Genomic DNA, 19,909 nt, shown 5'->3' with positions numbered 1-19,909 from the left:
CCACATTCCTAGCACACAACCCAAGGAGCTGAGGAGCTGCATCTCTCTCTTTTCATCTTTTAGCAAGGTGGATGGAAAGCATGAACCTTTGACAAGACTCAGAGGAGTTCCTAAGGTTGCTGTGAACTCTGCTGCTGTGGGTGCTTGGAGGCACGGTCACTAAGGTGTAACAGCAACAATATCCAAGCTGCTCCAAGAAAAAATGTGAGACTTGCAAAAATAACAGAATTTGTGATCAGAGCTGCCAGAGAGGGGTTGCAGGGCTTCCCTAGCAGGTTGCAACTCAAGCAGCTGTGGTCAAGTTTCCCAGAACTCTGGATACCAGGATCAGGCAGTTCTGGGAGACTTCTGCAGCCATGTGCACTACTGCTGACTAACCTGCCCCTAAGACCATTTGAACCAACTCTTCTGATCCTTCTCCTATGACAGCGTTACCCTGTGGGCAGCTGGTGTAGGCCTAAAAAGGATAATAACCCATGAAACCAAAGAACCTGCATCTGTAGGATTAACCAGGCTACTATGAGCAGCATGATGACTTGTTTTGTAAAGTGACTGGGACAGCTACCCCCAGTATTTGGCAAAGATACACTGATCTAGATGAAAGCAGAGTTTACATGTCTAAAAAGATAGTGTTTTTCCCTATCTGGCAAAACTTTCTTGCTCATTTGGAGTTTATGCTATTAAATACTTTTAAAAATGCATTTATCTTTTAGAAGCAACATTATTTCTTTTCCTTTGTTTCTTTCTCCTCCAGACTTTACCCAAGCAAACTCAGCAGCCCAGTTTCAGACTCTGACAGCTCCTGATTTGGCTGGAAGCCAGTCTGTGGATCTGAAAGATATGATGACATGTAATTTTCCCACCCCTACTGCATATAAACTGTCCACTATTCCCCTTATTGCCTGGACCTAGGGAGAGGTGCAACGGCAAAAGACTGAAAGTCAAAACCATGTATAAATGACCCATGTGATTACCCAGTGTTTTTCTGGACCATACTCTGCAAAATAACATCCGTGCTCATTTTTCATTCCCTGCTACTTTTTGCACAAAACTCAGGCTATCTCTCTGCTCTTGACTTCGCTGTGGTTATTTCAGACAGAAATAAGGCTGTTTTCCAGCCCTGGCTGATATTCTCCCTGATGGGAATGGTGCTCCCATTCAAATGGGGGTAGTGGAGGGAACTGGAACTCCTGGGGTTTGGCATCAATCAGTCAAGTGTCATGGATCTGGTCAGAAACTCTTGACTTACCTGGCCACCTGGTTTGCTGCATGTAGAAGAGCAATAATAGGGATTAAGAGGCATAAATAAGATCCTCAGGGAAAAGTGCTTTAAAATGAAAAAAAAGCATGTTTAGAATTTCAGTGTTATGATTCAAATGGTGTTTTTAATTCATTTTTTAATGAAGGCAAAGTGCAGCAAAGTATGCAAGAGAGGAAATTCTAATGTTAGTATCAGCCTCATAAATGTTGTACTTCCTCATTTAGGAATCATTTAATAACTGGCTATTCTCAGTACATGGAAGTCTCTGCCATGAGGTATTGGAGCCAAAACTCATTAGGATAAAATTAATAATAATGTTTATATAGCTACACTGAGAATATCCAGAGCTGCTGCGTTGAGGACGGGAAATGATTCTTGTCTGGCACATACGGAGCTGCTTGGCTGTAGCTGGAGGGGTGAGGGAGGAGTTGCTCTTTACCTGGGACAGTCTCAGCATCCTGCCCTGGAGCTGCCCAATGTCTCTGGGGCTGCTTTGGGATGCTGGGCCCTGTTGCCTGGTGATTGCTGCACTGTATGTGTCAAGATTAGATTGTGGCATGGGAAGGTGCCCGGCAGCCACATCCAGGCTTTTGCTTACACCAGCCTCAGGTAACGTGTAAAGTACAGTATCAGCTCTGCTGGGTGTCTCTGCACACTTATGTCACAAGTCTTCTTACACAAGTGGTCCCCAGTCGGTCTTCAAGCCTTGCAGCTGCCCCTTCCCCAGGCACTGGGGGATGCACACACAAACTGTTGGACTGGGAGGGTTGCACTGTGAAAGAGAAACTTGAGCAGGAGTGTGAAGGTGCAGCTTACCCTATACCACACGTGAACTGGGTGCTCATTTTTTTGTCAGCAAGAGTGCTAGCATTGTACTCTGTGCAGTACAAAGGAGAGAGAGGATGGGTGGAGGCAGCAGCTAACAACACCCATCCTCATGTGTTCATCATGAAACATTGACACCTTGCAGGCTGTTGTGAAGATTAGGTGCCTCCTCTGAAGAGCGCAGAGTTTAGGGGAAAAAAAATGCAGAAAATGGGAACTCACAGACTGTGTGCCAGGATCTGGAACCTGTCATATTGGCATTTCCTGTATGATGGATGACACATGGATTAATGACTGGGCAATAGGTTTATGAGCACCCCAGAAGTCTGGTTCTGCAAAAGGCAATCCCTTCCTGATAGAGAAGCCATCAAAGAGCATCCATATACCTCGCATACAACTGTCTTTTTAAACTAGTGTCATGGTTCAACCCAGGTGGCAACTCAGTACCGTGCAGTCCTTGCTCAATCCTCTCACTCCTTGGTAGGATGGGGAGGAGAAACAGGAGAAAAGAACAGGTAAAACTTGTGGGTTGAGAAAAGAACAGCTCAATGATTGAAATAAAGTGAAATATAATAATGCCAATTATAATAATAACAATAATAACATATAATGATAGCAATAAAAATGAGAGGAAGAGAGAGATAGAACCCAAGAGAAACCAGTGCTGCACACTACAATTGCTCACCATCCAGTGACTGATGCTTGGCCTACCTACGAGCAGTGACCAGTGGCTCCTGGGCAACTCCCTCCAGTTTATACACTGGGCACAATGTTTTATGGTGTGGAATATCCCTTTGGCCAGTTTGGGTCAGCTGTCCTAGTCATGCTGCCTCCCGGCTTCTGGTGCACCTACTCTTGTCAGAGCATGGAAACTGAAAAGTCCTTGATTGAGAGTAATCAGTGTATTTACCGACTTTATTGTCATACTGAATCCAACACACAGCACTGTACCAGTTACTAAGAAGAAAATTATCTCAGCTGAAATCAGGACAACAGGGAACAGAAGTCCTTCAGGAAAGGAAAGTTTGATACTGTAAAATATGTGGAAAGAACAGCAGCATTTTCATAACCACAAATGACCAGCTAAAACTGTGCAGGTTGGTTCAAAATGACATTTTGTACAAAATGACATTTTAAAAAAGGAAAGGAAAATCTGCAACACCCAGACCTTGCTGTTTATGTGAAATCCACTTATGTCATCTGCTTGTGTAGATTGAGCACAGTATCAGAGTAAGAAACCAGAGTCCAGGTTAATTGGGGAGCAATCTGCTCTCCTCTCTAGACAGCACTGCTACAACTGCTTTCTACAGTTCTGTCTTCAGTTACAGGTGTTTATAAACCTACTGTTCCCTTTTATTTTCCAAGAAATACCCTCTGTAACAGCAGGTGGTGCTGAGGACTTGGCTGGACCCCAGTGAGACCACTAAGGCCAAAAGGAGAAGGCACCAGGGACAACCCAGATGCCACTGGAACCCTCAGTGGGGAAAATAAATGAGGCAGCTCCCAAATATAATCCTCAGGACAGCACTGGGTGGCGGGAGAAAACTTCCCTGGTTTTATTCCAGGGAAGTATGCAGGCAAGGCTCCTGCATGTCTGCCTTGGGCAGGGCACCGCGAGTGTCATAGCATGGAGAGAAGGAGCTCCCCAAAGGAGCTCCTCTCCCATTTTTGAGGCTATTGAGCAGGGTAGGTGCCCTGCTATTTCTGTATCTATCTTCCTAGTAAATACACTGCCCAGAGTCTCCTTCCTGGCAGCCCTATCACCACCCACCCCTGGGAGCAGCAGGCAGAGCTGAAGGGAGCTGGGGAAGTTAGAATGGGTTTTAAAATGGAACTGAACGGGTTTATTGATGCAGATCTGCAATGTGTGTGCCTGCAGCACCGGGCACTGGGTGTCACTGCATTTGGCCTCTCCTGACTGCATTGTCCTGATAGGCAGCTGGACACGCTGGATTTCTCCAGCATCCTGCTGTCACGGGGCTGTTGACATAACTGCAAGGGCTGGGGGGCTGTGAGGGCTGGAAGGAGATACCCAGGTGCTTCTGCAAAGGTCAGGCAACATCTCTGTACCCCTCACTCATGCCTGGGCACCACAGGGTTGGAAAGCCTGAGGCAGTAGATGCAAAAACAGGGCTAAATAGTCCTCGATCGATTAAAGTAAGTCAATTTGGTTATGCTAGCTGTATCGATGATTGCATCACTCTGCCGCGCAAGCAGAGGTGCTGTGTGTAACACCCGCCCCCTCACCTTAAAGCCACCAACACTTTTGTTTCACTGGAGGAGTCTGGGCCATCGTTTACCATCCCGGGAATCCGTGCCAGCTTGTGGGTTTTTTCATTTATGTCCGTCAAGGGACGCACAGGGCAAGGCAAGGAAAAATACTGTTTGCTTCCTTATTAGAAAAAAAGAAAAGAAAAAGAAAAAGAAAAAAAAAAGAAAAAGAAAAAGGAAAAGAAAAAGAAAAAGAAAAAGAGAAAAGAGAAAAGAAAAGACTTTCCTAGAACTGTTTTCTGTTTTCTGTTTCTGAAAATCCATCAGTGCCCCCGTGTGTCGGAGCGGGGGCTGGCGAGGAGGCCGGAGAGGCTCTGTGCCGAGCCTGCGCATGGCAAGGGCAGTCAGGTTTGCCGGTGTCCAAAATAGGGCGCTCGCAGCTCGTCGGGCAGCGGGTGGGGCTGGGCAGGAGGAACACGCTGTCGCCTCCCAGAGTGGGGCTGAGAAGTGAGCGAGCCGTGGCAAAGGCTCTGCAACAAACCATTTTCAAGGATAGTCGTGTCCCACAGGGGCACGATTCGCTGCGATGCCCTAAATACGGCGTGTGAAAGAAGGAAATATCCAGAAATCGCTGAAGAGCCGAGAGTGCGTGTCCGTGTGCGGGCAGGCAGGAGGGCGGAGGGCGGAGGGCGGCTGCAGAGGCCGCCCCGGTTTCTGCACTTGTTTCTAAAGCGTTTCGTATCCCCAGAGACGGCGGCCGCCCAGCGCAGGGCTGGATTAGGCGAATCCTGTTCTGGTGAAGGGTTTATAAAGCAGATTAGTGCAAAATGGGGAGAGGCCCCTGTTGCTGCAGAGGCTTTCGCCTCCCTCCGGCCGGCCCCGGCTGCTGCGCATCCTTTGCTCTTGCAGAAGCAGCACGGGAGGCAGCAGGTCCCCCGGGGTGCCGCACGCAGAAGGCGCTGCTGCCGCTGCTGCATCGATTCTGACGCACTGCACGGACTCGCTGGGTTTCAATGTGCCCCGACAGGCGGCAAGCAGCGCCAAGCTGCCGCTCAGCCGGGCGGCGGGGAGGCTTTCCCGGGGCCTCACTCTATGCAGGGATCACCCGGGCCCCAGCACGCCTACTGCTGGGCCCAGGGCTGCGGTGCTCTGGTGTATTTATTATTTATTTTATATTTGATTTAATTTTCATTCTATCTCATCCCATTCGCTGTGCCTCATGCCCACTTCCCCCCTTCCCCCCCATGCATCCCTCCCCGCTCGGGGCGGGGCCGGACGCCGCTGTTTGGATTTAAACGTAGCAGCGGGAGGGGGCGGGCTCGGTCGGCGGCTCCCGGCTCCCGACTCCCGGCTGCGGCTCCCGGCTCCGCCATGGTGGTGCCGGCGCGGCGCGTGAAGACGGAGTACATGAAGCGCTTCAAGGAGCCCAAGTGGGAATCGTGCGGCGCCTGCTACCTGGAGCTGCTGCACTACCGCCTCAGCCGCCGGCTCCTGGAGCAGGCGCACCGGCCCTGGCTCTGGGACGGCTGGGAGCAGGACAGCGGCAGCGGCGGCGGCAGCACCGCCGGCTCCCCTTCGCCGCCGGGCGCCGGCAGCCCCGCGGCCGCGCGGGAGGAGGAGGAGGCGGCGGGAGCGGCAGCGCCGAGCGAGGCGGGACGGGCGAGCCCCGGTAGGGAGCGCGGCGGTGGTGGGGGGGGATGCGTGTGTCCGGCGCGGTCCGAGCCCCTTCCCCGCGGCAGGGCCGTGCTGCCCTGCCCTTCTCCGCGGGGCTCGGCACAGATGGCTCTGCCCGAACCGCCCTGCCGCGGCCTGGGGCCGATCCCCGATCCCGGGGGCGCCCGGGCCCGGTGGGGGGACCGTGCGGGGGCACCCGGCCGCCGCTTGGCCCGTCTTACCCGCCCCCAGGACATGGCCCGAGGGTGGCAGGGCCCATCAGCCGGGCCCCGCTGCCTCCAGCCGGATCCTGGCTCGGCCTGCGAAGCCATGGCTGCGGCATCGGAGGTGTTTCTTTAAAGAGCAAGTGGTGGCAACTCTCATCCTGAGTCACAGCCACTTATGTAAACTGTTGCCATGGGAGCCAAGCATCTCTGCAATTATATAAGCGGGTTCTCCGGCAAAAGCAGCGGCAAGTTGGACTGTATGCCAGTGACTGGCTCTTAACGCAATTGCTTTCCTGGACCTGCACATGTAATGTGTCTTGGCTGGACACTTGGTACTTAATGCCACCTGAGGTTTGATCTTGGGTGCGCAGCTGAGTGTGGTCAACTTGTAGCCTGAACAGGTGTTGAGCTGGTAACATTTTGTTCTCTTCTAGCACAGAGTCATTCCCTTCTGTTGTCTCACGATCTAAGAGAGTGGTTAGGCAGATAATAACACGGTGAAGCTTCTCAAGCTGGTATTTTTTTATCCCACAAAATATGGTTTCTTATCTATAGTGAAAGAATACTGTATCTGGCAGTCATTGATTGGTGTTTTGAAATAAGCCTTTTGAATCAGCTGTCTCTGTTGTACAGCAGCAGGGAAAATCCTTGAGAACTGTTCAGTTAAGCCTCATGCTGTGTGTTTGTTGTTGTGGTTTTTTTATCCCCCCTCCCCAGAGTTAGATGTGCTTGTCTGGAGTGGGGGAAACTAATCTGATCCTATGCCCTTTGGGACCCGAGCTTTCCAGAATGACCTGTATTCTGATATTCAAGACTAAACTGCATTCATTAACCTTAAGAACACCACATTACACAAAAGCTTTAGCTATGCTGTCATCTGTTCCAGAGCTTGGTGTTTCAGAGCATATTAGTGATGTGGGGTTCTGCAGTCAGCTGGGTGGGCCTGTGGTACTCAGGTCTCACATGGGGTGCACACAGCTGCTGGGTAATACACTGCACCTCCCCAAAGCTGTTCTGATTTCAGCTGAGCTAATGTTATGCCTCGTGGCTGGTACAGTCCTGTGTGTTGGATTCAGTATGAGAATAATATTGATAACACGCTGATGTTTTTAGTAGTTGCTCAGCAGTACTTACCCAACAAAGGATTTTTCAGTTTCCTATGCTCTGTCAGGGAGCAGGTGCACCAGAAGATGTGAGGAAGCACAACCAGGACAGCTGACCCAAACTGGCCAAAGGGATATTCCATAGCCAGGAAGTCCTGCCCAGTGTATAAAGTGGGCGGAGTTGCCCAGGAGCCACTGACTGTGCATCACTGGTTTCTCTTGGGTTTTATTCTTCCCTTTTCACTACTATTATTATATTTTACTTCATTTCTATTACTGAGCTGTTTTTATCTCAACCCAGGAGTTTTTCTGATTCTTGTTCCCATCCCACTGCAGAAGGAGGGAGCGTGTGGCTGCATGATACTTTGTTGCTGGCTGAGGTTAAACCACAACAGCTCACCAGTATGTAAGAGAGTATTAGTAGGTCTAGTTTTGCTTTCCTCAATCAGGCCTTGAGAAGTCAGACTGGGAGCATGTGTGGAAGAACTCCATAGTATCTCAGTGAGAAGAACTAAGGAATTGCAAAAGATCAGGGAGTGGTTGCATGGAAAAACGCGATGCTCTCTAAAAGCTTGGCTTTTAGTGAGAGGAGGGGGAAGATGTTGAAGCTGCACTCAGAACCTGGCATTCCCAGCTTTTCTGATGCGGTTTGAATATGTACAAGCCTGGGGCAGTTGTTGTAGGGACCTGAATTTATCTTCGTTCTTGTTGAGCCTATGGGTAGAGCACCTAAACCTATTACAATCTAATGGCACCAGCAGTTGCCAAGGCTCGAGACTGCTGGCCAGGGTGCTCAGCTCACTCATTAGCCTGCTCCCTGATTCCTTCCCTGACTCCTCCCTAGGGAAAGGTCCAGCTGGAGTTACTTGGTAGACTGATTCTAGTTGGGATTCTGCAGGGAATAACAGCTGGCTAGATGTGCAGGCCCTGTCTGTGGTCAGTGATGGTGCGTGTGACTATCCAGTGCATCCAGTTGTGTCCTCAGTCCTGCAGCTGTGGCAAAGGGACTGTGGAGCACCAGTGGCCTGCCAGGCTGCAGGGTTTGGGCAACTGTGCTTCTGTAACTGATATACCTTTGCCATGGATGCTGTAAGGGAATGCCTAAGGTTTTGCTAGGTCCTTGCTATTTTATACTTATAGTGGGAATACTTCACACTCACTTCTTTGCCAAATGGCTTAGAATAAATATTTTTTAACTTCTGCAAGTATTTAAGAGCTTTGCTAAGTCTTTAGCAGAAGGACTGAGAACAACTCTGCTTAGGCAGCTGGATTTAGTGGATATTTATTGTATCTTAATGCACATATACTATATAAGGAGGTGACCCATTTAGCATTGGACAATCATAAGGATACATTTTTCTTCTGCTTAGTGGCTGGCTAATTAAGGCATGTGGAAGAGATAACATAGAAACTACCACTCTGAAGCTTCTGCTATTAAACTGCCTTTTTTTTTTTTCCCCACTCTAAAAGAACTTAATTACACTGAAGTGCTGTGGGGGTAGCTCAGTGTGCTCATGTTGATGACATCTTTTGTCTTCTGAATCTGACATCCACCCACATGCTGGAAAATCCTACTGTTACCTGGCTACTGCTGCTTCCTGCTGTTTTGTGGGGAATCTGATTTCTGCCTGAGTGGTATTGACAGTGCTTGTTGCCAAGATGGCCACAAACTGGTCAGCACTAATGTTTAATATCTGGGCATGTGAACCCCTGGGGCTGCACATGGGATAAATGTGCTTTGTTGCTGTGTCTTGCACTAAAGCTATGGCTGAGTGATACCAAGGTGTGTTTGGAGGCAACTTTGGGTTAATTCCTTCTGGCCCTCCACTTGTGGCAGCTGTTTGTGGGATTGTTCTGTGGAACATGCCCAGGCACAGATGTGCTTTAAACATAATCCCACAAAATCTTGACCTAAATGAACTGGTGTAGTTGTGGTGTAGACACATCCTCAAAGCTGTCAACAGAACCCAGTGGGCTGGTAAGTAGAAGACAGAAGCTCTTGGCAGCACTGCTGCTGTCAGACCTGTTGCTTGTGAAATGACACTGCTGCACACACATGCAGGATGAAGGCATCTTCCAATCCTTACGGCCATTTTGCCTTCAGCATTTTTGTGCAGTGGTATTAAGTGACAGCAGTGACAAGCTGCCATCAAAGGAGTTGCCTCAAAAGTATTTGGAAAGTGACTGATCTGGATTAGTGGAACTAAACAGAAGATCTGATTTCAAACTTGTTCCCTGATCTTGTCCGTCATCATGTTGCAGGTGCATTTGCTGGCCCATGTATGCGGGAAGGAGCAGTTTGTGATGGGGATAGAAGGCAAGGGTGTCAATTCAGGGGATTAGAGTATTGTTATTTAAAGTTGCTCCCATTTTTTTTCCTTTGCTATCAAGCCAATCCAGTAATTATTTTCCAAACTCTGCTGCAGATGAAGCTTGTGTGAATCTAATCACCTCTGAGCTGCTATGCCTCTGCTAGCTCCAGTATTGCCTCACACAAGATCTGCCTCGAAGAAATGATGTTGCAATCTGTTTCATCTGTAGTAACTTACTTTCTACCCAGCTGTAGTTTGTTGATACCCACAACTGGTTATATAGCCCCTTCAAGAGGTGTAGCAGACCGGCTGCACTTGGGGGAGGTGTGGGTACAAAAGCAGGAAACTTGCAGTTCTGCCTGCAGCATTGCAAGCACAAAGTGCTTCTCCTGATGCTGAGGTAGCGCTGTAAGGAGCCAGCATCTCTATATAGAGATAATACTGCTGACCCCTGTGACCTGGCCCGTGGGTCTAAATCAGAAGGCTGTTGATATCTGTAGTAAGTCATCAGGGCCTTTGAAATGGGGGTCCTGTCTGCCCCCGTGGGGGTGCAGTGTTGTGGGAGACAGCAGCTCCCCTGGAGCTCTTCCTGCCTGAGCGGAGCTGTTATGCAAGCGGGGTGATGCAGCAGGGTTTAAGTGACCTTTTCTGGGCAGGAGCTTTCAGCAGCTGTGTTGGGTGGGCCTGACAGACTTGTTCTGCCTGTTAAGCACTTAATCCCCTCCTGTCCATCCAGTGTGCTCTGCTTAGCATCCATGTTGCAGTTTTAAACGTTTCTAGCTCTTCCCCTCTCCTGTCTAATCTCTGTAGTGCTGCAAGTCGGTCAGTTCTGAGTTTCCTGTGTCTGCTGGAGCTGGTGCTCTGCATGGGAAGGAGAAGATGGGTAGGAATTGCTGGTGCCTGGACTTCCTCCTGAGCAGCTGGTTCTAAGTCCTGCTGTCATTTGCTGCTATTCTGACTTCATATGAAAAGTGTTGCCTAAGAAAATGGCTTGGGATATAAACCGTGGCCTTTTTAAATAAAAGGCTTAAATAACTGTTAGAGATCTTGTGCCTTCATCAACTGAGTTCTGTGTAAATGACACTGTGGCAGTGGGTTCATGGAAACCCCTGCTCTAATAGCAGGTACTCGTAAGTGCTACAGTACACTCTGGCATACAGCATTTACTGAAAGGCTGTGCACAGGACTCTGAGTGCCATTTACCCATATGCTTTTATTGCTATTTTGGGACAAGCTGGCTCAATCATTTCTGGACCAGCTGGAGCTATATCCTGGTAAGCAGCATCCCCAGGCATGGCTGTTGCCTTGTTTTTTAAAGCTGAACTATCCATGTAATTGCAGAGCCCCCACTTTCCTGTATTTTTAAGTCTCTAAATGCCACTTCTGCTGTTTATGAAGTCAGTGTTGCTCCATCCCCCTTTGAAGAGAAGGAAGATGACATTTTCCCTTGAATGGAGGATGGAACAGCTTTCCAAAAGGAAAAGCATTCTTGTTGCAGAATTGACAGCAGTATGTTCCTTTTCAGAGTTTAATTTTCTCAAAACAGTTCTGATAATGGACCTAGACAGTCCCTCCTTTGGAGTGGCTGTGTAGGGAGATGCTCAGATAATATTTTGTAAGGGGATAACTCTGTGCTGCCGGTTTGCAGCCATGATGAATGAGCTGCCTTGTTTCAGAGTGAAGCTGTGTCCCAGAGCACAGGGAAAACAAGCAAAACAAGTCTAATACCACACTGAGCTCACTGCTGCTGTCTTTTACCAGTCGTGTTTATAATAACTGAAACTACATCCAGCCAATATTTAGGTATGTAAAATTCATCTAGACATTTTTACTCTCAACATGCCACTACTTGACTAATTTTTTTGTTTGTTTTGTGATGTCATTCAACTGAACTCTCAACAAATACAGCTCTAAATACTTTAACATTGCTGGCCACCCTTTACCAAATACTCAGCTGCACTGCAGTATCACCTGTAGATGAATGCTACACCTGCACATCTTGGAAGATGGTTATAGGCAAGCCTGAACAGGGCCCAGCAGCAGGGCCTCTGTGCTGCTTGGCAGCATGTAGAAACCATGCTGGCCAGGCTAACAGCTAGCAAGAGAGCATAAGGCTTGCCTTAGGGGAATTCTGGGGCATGGAACAAGCCTTTGCATCTTTACCCTGCAAACATGAAGTGAGTGCTAGAGTAAATGGATTCATAATTAGTGTGCCAGACAGGTAACTTCTATTTCATCAGAACTAGATGGATATGGAACTGAGATTAAAGCAGTGTTGGATTGGGCATGCACATCATTGAAATCACAGCAATTATCAGGAATGGTTGCTATTATGTCACAGGATTGGCAAGCCTTCTGCTTTTAATGATGAAAACACCTGAGTAAAAACTGCACTACTTGTCCTTGGTCAACCTGTCAATATGTAAGCAAGCTCTAAACCAGAAAAACTCCCTATGACAGTGAAGGAATTCCTTCTGTCCTTTCTAGTGTATGCCAGTGGTGGCTGAATGTGCTGAGACTTGGAACAGAGGTGGCATGAAGCTGGTCCCCACCAGAAGCAGAAATGGATGGTGTGGTAGAAAACTTGCAAGTTTGGTGTGTTTATGTCAGCAGAGTTTGAGTGATCACTGTGTGAGTCTAGCAGAAGACAGAATCTAATGATCAGACTTGAAAGGAAATGGTTACTAGTGGACTCCTATACTCTTAGGTGAATAAAAGGCACACATCTTGTAGGTGATCACACACTGAAGGGCAAGAAGACTGGCTCTTATGGAACAGTTGTTTCTCTGTGTTTTTATTAATTAATATTTTATATAATGCTGGTTCAGTCTTCAGTGATGATCTAAAACTGTAGTGATTCAGCCTTTAAATTCTCTCTCACAAACCCTATTCCCCATACCCAGTGCCTGGAGGACTATTGCTGACTCCTTGCTATGGAAGGCTTAAATGTGTGGGATAAATGAGCCTTGGAGAGTAATGCCTGCAGAGTGTGGTACTGTAAATACAATTCACTGATCAGGTAGCAAAGGTGATGTCTACTACTTTGTGGGTTTTTGCTTCACACTCTCCTCTCCTTCGTAAGCAGAAAACTGTAGAGATATGAGATATATGTATTTACAGGGAGTTTGAAAATGAATCACCTTTTTCAGCGGAAACTGATAATATGAGGGATTTCATATTGCACATAGTCTTACCAAACTTCATCTCTGACTGGCTAGCAGCATCTATGTGGCATTCAGCGCTCCATCTGTTTGCTGTCTGAGACATGCAGGGATGAAACAGTGAAGACAGAAGATCACTGGAAACAGTCTTTAAGTTCTGTCTGGGGCTGTTGGTTATCCGTAACCTCACCAGTGGAAGACGTTTTTAATTATGTGAAAGCTGTATTGTAGTCACTAAAGAAAGAATGAAGACATTTAAGCAAGGTATATGTCTGTTTCTAAGGGAGCAATGACTTCTTGAATTTCTAAAAAAAGCACAGCTTCAATGATGTATTCAGAGGCTGTGCAAATCGGACATTAATATGTTGTCATTCGGCGCTTAAAGCATAACTGTGTTTTTTTTTTCTCAGAGAAAGAAAAAGAAGATCAAGAAAAGCAGGAGAAGGAAGAGCAAGAGAAAACTGTAGAACATACTTCTGTAAAGGAAGCAGACAAAACCAGCCGTACAGGACGACGTCCAAGTCGAAGTGCCTTGTCCAGTCGTAATGATCGAAAATCAGCCAAAAGTCCCCAAAGGACAGATGCACCAAAGGAGAATAAACATCCATTTGCTCTGTATGGGTGGGGAGAAAGACAGACGGATACTGGGAGCCAGAAAACTCACAATGTCTGTGCTTCTGCTTCAGTGAATGAAGTAAGTAAGAGCTTCTGTTTCATTTAAAGGTAGTGACTACTTAGTACCTACAGATGTCTTAATAGCTAGGTAAAACTTCTCAGGGGTCCCTTTATTTGAATGTATGGAGATTTCAGCAGTAGATTCTAGCAATAAACCTGAAGAGTCTTGAGATGTCCAAATAAGAGCTCTTTACTGTTGGGTTGGAAGTTTCCCAGGTTTGACAAATACTTTTAAGTTCTAATTAAAACTGCCTGTTGTGTTTGTGGCTGTTACAGTGTTACCAGCAAAATTGGGTGTTATAAAAGTATTTCTGCATTCTGAACTTTATGAGAATAAGAGAAGAGCAGGCAGTTAGCACCAGGCACCCCTTAGCAGGCAGGCATACAAATACTGGGGAAGTGCTTGTGCTGTGAAAGAGTGACTTTTGCTGGAGCACTTCCTAGACTAGGAGCCTCACTGAGATGGTACAAGTGCTCTTCTACGAAGATGTCTTGTCTAGCAGCCTATTTTGGTGGCTTGCCAGTAGGAGATATGTGGCAGCACATTCTCTCTCTCAGGATTTTTCATAGAGGTGCACAGACAGAAAGAAAGAGAAAACAATTGCTATTTCTGCTCCTTGTTTTTCCTATGTGGAATGTGTTTGGAGAAGTGTTTACCAGGGGTGATTGCTTGATTGGATTCTGGTGAGAACTGTTTGAGCCTGACAGCCAGTCAGATCCACCTGTGACTGGACTCTCAGAACAGGGTCACGAGTTGTGAGTAGTTAGATATGGTAGTTAGAGAAAGTAGGTATGTAGTTTTAGTATCTTCCTTTATATAGTATATTAGTGTATTATAGCATAGTTATAATAAAGAAATCATTCAGCCTTCTGAACTGATGTTGGATATCATAATTTCTTCCCATTGGGTTTGCCTGCATTTTACAATGGAGATGTTGCTTGCAGCAGAATGGTCTATCAGATGGCTGATGGATTACAGGGCTGGTGTAAATGTTACCAAAATAACACAAATTAAATTCATGTGGCCACGGACAGCACCAGGATTCTGCTGTACTGGGGCTCTGTTTCCTAGCTTAGAAACAGCAAGGAAGTGTTTTAACAGATCCATTTCTTTCTTCTCTCTAACTCCTAGGCTGGTAAAACACAATCATTAATGCATCCCTGCCAGTGTCTTGTCCTTATCTTACTGCTAATGTAGAGTCTGAATCTGTGACACAAGATACCTGAGGATTGAGGTGGGAGTGGCTGTGCTGTGCAAGATGGAGCTGGCCTTTGATGGGCTGTTTTGGAAGGGATTTGAAGCCCAGGCTTTTCCTTCCTGGACAGCTCAAACCTTTGACCAAAAAGGAGGAATGTGGGCCTTATAGCTTTGGAAAGAAGCTGCTTTTCCTGATAATGGGCACTTAATGCTAAATTGATAACCTTTGGTCAGTGCACAAAATAGTTGAGTGGTGCTTTATGTTGAAGCCTAGAAGAGGCTGTAGCCTGACATGAGCAGAATTATTTATATTTTATCTTAGACATCTAATATTTCTTACACTAGCAACAGTAATGGAACACCTCAGCTCTGGTCCTGAGCTTGGACTGAACAGGCAGCACATTTCTGAAACACTCCCAATTATGTAGTGTTTTGTCACTGAGGATGTTCCTTTATGTAGGAACTGACTACTTACTGCCTGCTGAGGTTACTTTTTTCTTGCACATTTGAAAGGTGTTACTTACCCCTCATTGAGATGGGAGACAGGGTTTTCAGTCTGGAGACAGATGCAAATAAACATAGAAACTAGCTCTTCACATTAGATTTTGGTGGAAATATGATAACTTATTAATATAAAAATGTATGTAATTGTGTGCTCAGTACATTGTTCACAATTAAGTTCTTTAGTCTCTAAGGGATCTCTAGGGTTTGGTCTTGCCAATATGGCTTAAGTTTTAAGGGACGCTTAGGCATATTAAGGGTGTTTAAGGTTATCAATTATAGAGAATTGAAGTTTTTAGAATACATCTGTGTAAGACTGAAACATTCAAGATTTTTGCAATCATTATAGTTGGAAGTGTGAAATATAACGCAGAACAGAATTTGAAGCACTTTTCATGAAAAAAAGAAATCTGTGTTCAGTTAGTGGTACAAATTAGAGAAGAAAATATAACCTTGCTCACAATCCCTGTTCTTTCAGGATGGGGACTGGGACAAATAAAAAGTGATCCTCATCATTCCTGAGAGGTTCCTAGGCTGTTCTCCTTCCATAATACTAACTCTGGTCTTTTAGATTCACGAATCTGCCCTACGAGCAAAGAACAGGAGACAAGTGGAGAAAAGGAAGCTCTCTCAGAGGCGAGTGAGATCAGCAGAGGCAGAAAACACTTGGCGAACAAAGCCCTCCCCACCAGACAACCCCTGGATGACAGAGTACATGAGATGCTACTCAGCAAGAGCTCTCTGAACCTGGATTCCCTTAGGCATCCTCAGAAGAAGTTACGCATATCAGGACACTGGTGCAAGGAACCAAACCACTTATGCAAGGTTTTTATAGGGAGTTTCCAGCTGTTAAAATATTTGTTACAATGTTTTTATCTTGGCTACCTACCTCACAGTGGGGTGTATCCTTGGAGCCATAACATTTGAAGAGGCTTTTAGATATAACTACCCAAACTTTTAAACAATTCCCCTTTCGGGAATTTTTCTAATGCTTCGGTTAGTTTGTTTTGAGGGTGGGAGGGGGAACCTTACCATACAGGGAGTCAAAGTAAACACTTTTTTGATCATGGTTACAAATAATCTGTTTTCCCTTATTTGAAGTACAAGTCATGGGGAGATGGTATTGGGGAAAGACTTTAAATGAGCGATGGAGGTGCCTTTGTATTTATGAAACTATTTAACACTTTCATGAAAATAAGCATACGAAGACAGGCAACAGGAAGCCAGTATGTCTGGTAACTAGCACTAATAAATGTAGATGCTTTAGGCAGGCAAATACCAAGTATTGTCTGTACACAGAAACTTTAAAAACAACAACAAAAAAAAACACCAAACAAAACCAACCTTATTTGATTAGTGAATCTGCTGATACTCATTTTTATCACTGTTTCTAAGGTCATTAGAATAAACCACTCATTTTCAGGGCAAGAAACTGCTACAGGATCATTTTGCTGTAGCTGTTCCTGTTGTACCAAATAACTAATGTAGACAATCATTATCTGATAGCTGCCGCTCACTAAGGAGTTACTTGTTCTACAAATAGAGAGCTGTACCACTGTACGAACCTCATGGTCACACTTAGTCTGTACTTAATCATGTAAATGCATTTATTGAAGGAGAGGGCTGGCTCCTTTCTGGTGAGGTCTATTTTTAACACTTCAGAGTATCTATTCTCAGTGGGGGTCAGAGTGCAATATGCATTCCGCTTGGAGGTATTGTATAAGTATATTATTAAAGGGTTTAAACTTGAAAATTGTGTTGATAAAACTTGTAGATGACGTCCTGAGAAACTTGCTGCCTCTCGAAATTGGCGCAGAACCCCTCACTTATGGGGGGATGGGGAGGGGGTAGGGGCTAGGGAAAGGAGGGGTGTATCCTTTAGTAAACAAGAACATATAATGAAGTTTGAATATTTTTGTTTTGTAGGTCCTTCTTCTACATAGTAAGATAGTCATTGTGATATCCTTGGTGGTTTTGTTTCCTTCAGGTGGCTGTAAATTATCTTTTTTTTTTCAGTTTGCTAACTATGCTTTAGGCAGATGATTGCTGTAGTTGTGAGCTTCAAAGTTTTGTTCAGATGTGTTGTGTGTTGGTTATCTCAGTTCAGTTGTTTTGAAGCTTGTGTTTTACAGGCTGGACACGTTCCCACAGGAAGCATACTTGCACTTCTAGAGCAGAAATCTGCATTAGCTGTAGCTTCATTCCACAGTCTCAGTGAGTAAGGAGGACTCTAGAATTACTATTGCAACAGAGTACGCATGCTTAGTGAAAAGTCTGATGGCGTTCTTGAAGGAAGTAATTGTGCAAAGGGTCCAAGCACTGCTGCCTCCTAGTGTCTATTACATCACTAAAGGTTTCGTTACTCATAATTTTAATTTTGTTAAAATGTCCTAGAAGCCATGAAATTATAATCTGTTTTTTATTTAACCTGTCTTTTAAGCATAAAGCTATAAAAATACAGACCACTCTTGTTGGAGGCTACCTATTTAAGATCTTACAGCTTTTAAGTCTGGGAAAGCACAGCATGATTAAGAATGTTTTATATGCAGCAAAATCCCTGTAGGGGATTTTGACTGCTAAGTAAACCATAGGCTAGAACTTCCTGAAACTTTAGAACAGTGCCCAAAACTGGGGAAAACTACTCCAGAGAATGCCTTTATTCCATATGAGATTCTTTTGATTTCCTTTTATGCTGTGTTTTCCTCTTTAAATAACTGCTGTAAATATGCTTAGCTTGCTTCTGATGCTGTTGCAGTTCCAGAAGCCGCCCAAGCTTTGCACAACAGTGTCAAAGCACCAACTCAGTAGTGTTTAACAGCCTTATTCAATAAAATCTTGCCTGTTCCTGTTGCCCACACGCTTTGTAGGCTTTATGTAACCACAGCAGATGGATTGTGCCCTCAGTGCATTTTGTCATATTCAACAGTTTCCTTGACTGGGTAGGGCAGGACTCATCTTGCCATGCTTTTGAAGACAGCTTCTACAGTTCTCTCTTCCCACAGGGAATGGAGGAGCCAGGATGACTATGTGCCTGCCTTAAGTACCTGTGTTTGGATAGTATGTATCTCCCATCAGGTGTTTGTGTTTTCAATAATTATAGGAGGCCTAAGTGTCTTCTGCCTTGGATACTGGGAACTAAGCTCAAAAGATCTCCAACAGGCCTGTTCAAATGGTCTTCAAATGAGAATTTTCAACAGCATCAAGACTGCTGTATACTGAGGAAATTGTCTAGTCCTAATCCTTATCTGGTCAAGAGCTGTTCCCACAAAGACCACTTACTAAAAGACAAGAGATACACTAATAAGGTCTTGTGAGTCTTTGTTGTGCTTTTTCAAATGATCTGTAGCCAAAACAACTCTGGGTGCTATGTTGGTACTATCTGGGTTTAAGTAATACAATATCTGATATGAGGGGTAAATTATTGTGCAAATCAGGTAGCCTTCCTGCATTTGGGTATTAATTGACTATAAAGCTACTATTTTGCTTAGACTATATGAAATAGTATAGTTCTGATCACTGTAAGCTCTATGTGTGAAGTATTTGGTCTGGAAAACTGCTGGTGCTTTGACGTTAACAAATGAAAAGCCAATTGCATTGTAAAGCAGAACTTTCCAGATGTGAAAGCTTTAAGTGTATTCCATAGATTCCTAGAGGAGGTGGCCATTTGCTTCTAATTGGACTCACTGAAAAGTAGAAAACCTAGTGAATGTCTCCCTATCAATTAAGGAATTTCTAAACTTTGTCTTGCATGGACTCTTGAATTTAGCAAAGTGGCGAACACTTCTCACTCCTGTTTTAGAAGTAAAACATTTTGGTAAGAACACAGTAAATAGTCAATTGTCCAAAGTCTTAATTAAAATGACTGTTTATTCCTTTGTTTCTGGAAGTACTTAGATAAGTGAAGCAAGAGTTTTACCATGTGTAATGCTGCAGTTTAACTATAGTGTTGTGAAGACTAGTGTTTACAGTGTAAAATGTTACCATGAAAACTACATAAGAATGTCCTGTAAAATACAGTAGCATGCCTGTTCAGTCACTGCTGTCACATCTTTGCAACTATGAAATACAGACTTTTTCACAGGAAGCTGAGATAGTAGTCAAGGTGATAGCTAAACTTAGAGCCAACCTTAACAAAACTGAGGAACAGATTCTGGTAAGAATTTTATCCAGGTAGCACATGCAAATTTAAATTGAATTTTTAACACATAGGGGAGTGTGTCTGTTCTCTTTTTTTATGGCATAATGTAGTGCCACTGAACTATAAAGGCCTCTCTTTTTTTTTTTTTTTTTAACTTGTGATAGGGACCAAATGCTAGCAATCTGAGGGCCTAATGTATGGTAACCTGGATGTTCCAGTTTCTTTTTCAGCTCAGTTAGTGCACTCAGCAGCAAAGCCATAAATGGAGCCTGACTCAACACCTTGACAAGTAGCCCCATGAAATTAGGGGTACAAGTGAATGGGAAGTTGCCTCAGCTATTGTTAGCACTGAATTCACTTTAAAAATAATAGGGAAATACCATCTAAGCTTGAAGCAATATGTGTTTTTTAAAGTTTTTAAACAGTATTTGTTTTTAATGCCTCTGTATTGTCTATTTTAATAGTGTAGTGTCAACCTGTACATGTGAATAAAATGAGTGACACAAAGTGCCTGGACTGCTTGTACTGTGCTTTTTGGGATCTCAGATTTTTTTTTAACCCCCTTACAGGATACTTTAGTCCCTGCATGCAAACTGTAACTTTTGCTTGTCCCAGATAATCTCTCCTGGAATGTAAGTTACAGA

The 19,909-nt window shown here is 45.0% G+C and overlaps 1 protein-coding gene and 1 long non-coding RNA gene across 2 annotated transcripts; both read left to right on the top strand.

The window, feature by feature from the left end:
• Nucleotides 1–2,491: 2,491 nt before the first annotated feature.
• On the top strand, nucleotides 2,492–3,253 carry LOC137469942 (uncharacterized). The gene is made up of 2 exons (XR_010996812.1): nucleotides 2,492–2,601; nucleotides 3,030–3,253. It is a non-coding gene; the product is annotated as an uncharacterized lncRNA (long non-coding RNA).
• A 2,341-nt stretch (nucleotides 3,254–5,594) lies between these two features.
• CCSAP (centriole, cilia and spindle associated protein) lies at nucleotides 5,595–19,775 on the top strand. Its single transcript, XM_068185099.1, has 3 exons — nucleotides 5,595–5,966; nucleotides 13,164–13,447; nucleotides 15,699–19,775. The coding sequence occupies exons 1-3, from the start codon at nucleotides 5,669–5,671 to the stop codon at nucleotides 15,870–15,872; spliced, it is 756 nt and encodes a 251-aa protein (XP_068041200.1). The 5' UTR covers nucleotides 5,595–5,668; the 3' UTR covers nucleotides 15,873–19,775.
• The last annotated feature ends 134 nt before the right edge of the window (nucleotides 19,776–19,909 follow it).

Source organism: Anomalospiza imberbis, chromosome 3 (assembly GCF_031753505.1).
Source record: "Anomalospiza imberbis isolate Cuckoo-Finch-1a 21T00152 chromosome 3, ASM3175350v1, whole genome shotgun sequence".
Lineage (NCBI taxonomy): Eukaryota > Metazoa > Chordata > Aves > Passeriformes > Viduidae > Anomalospiza > Anomalospiza imberbis.
The sequence above is the reverse complement of the archived record's forward strand: the minus strand, read 5'-3'. Positions and strand labels throughout refer to the sequence as shown.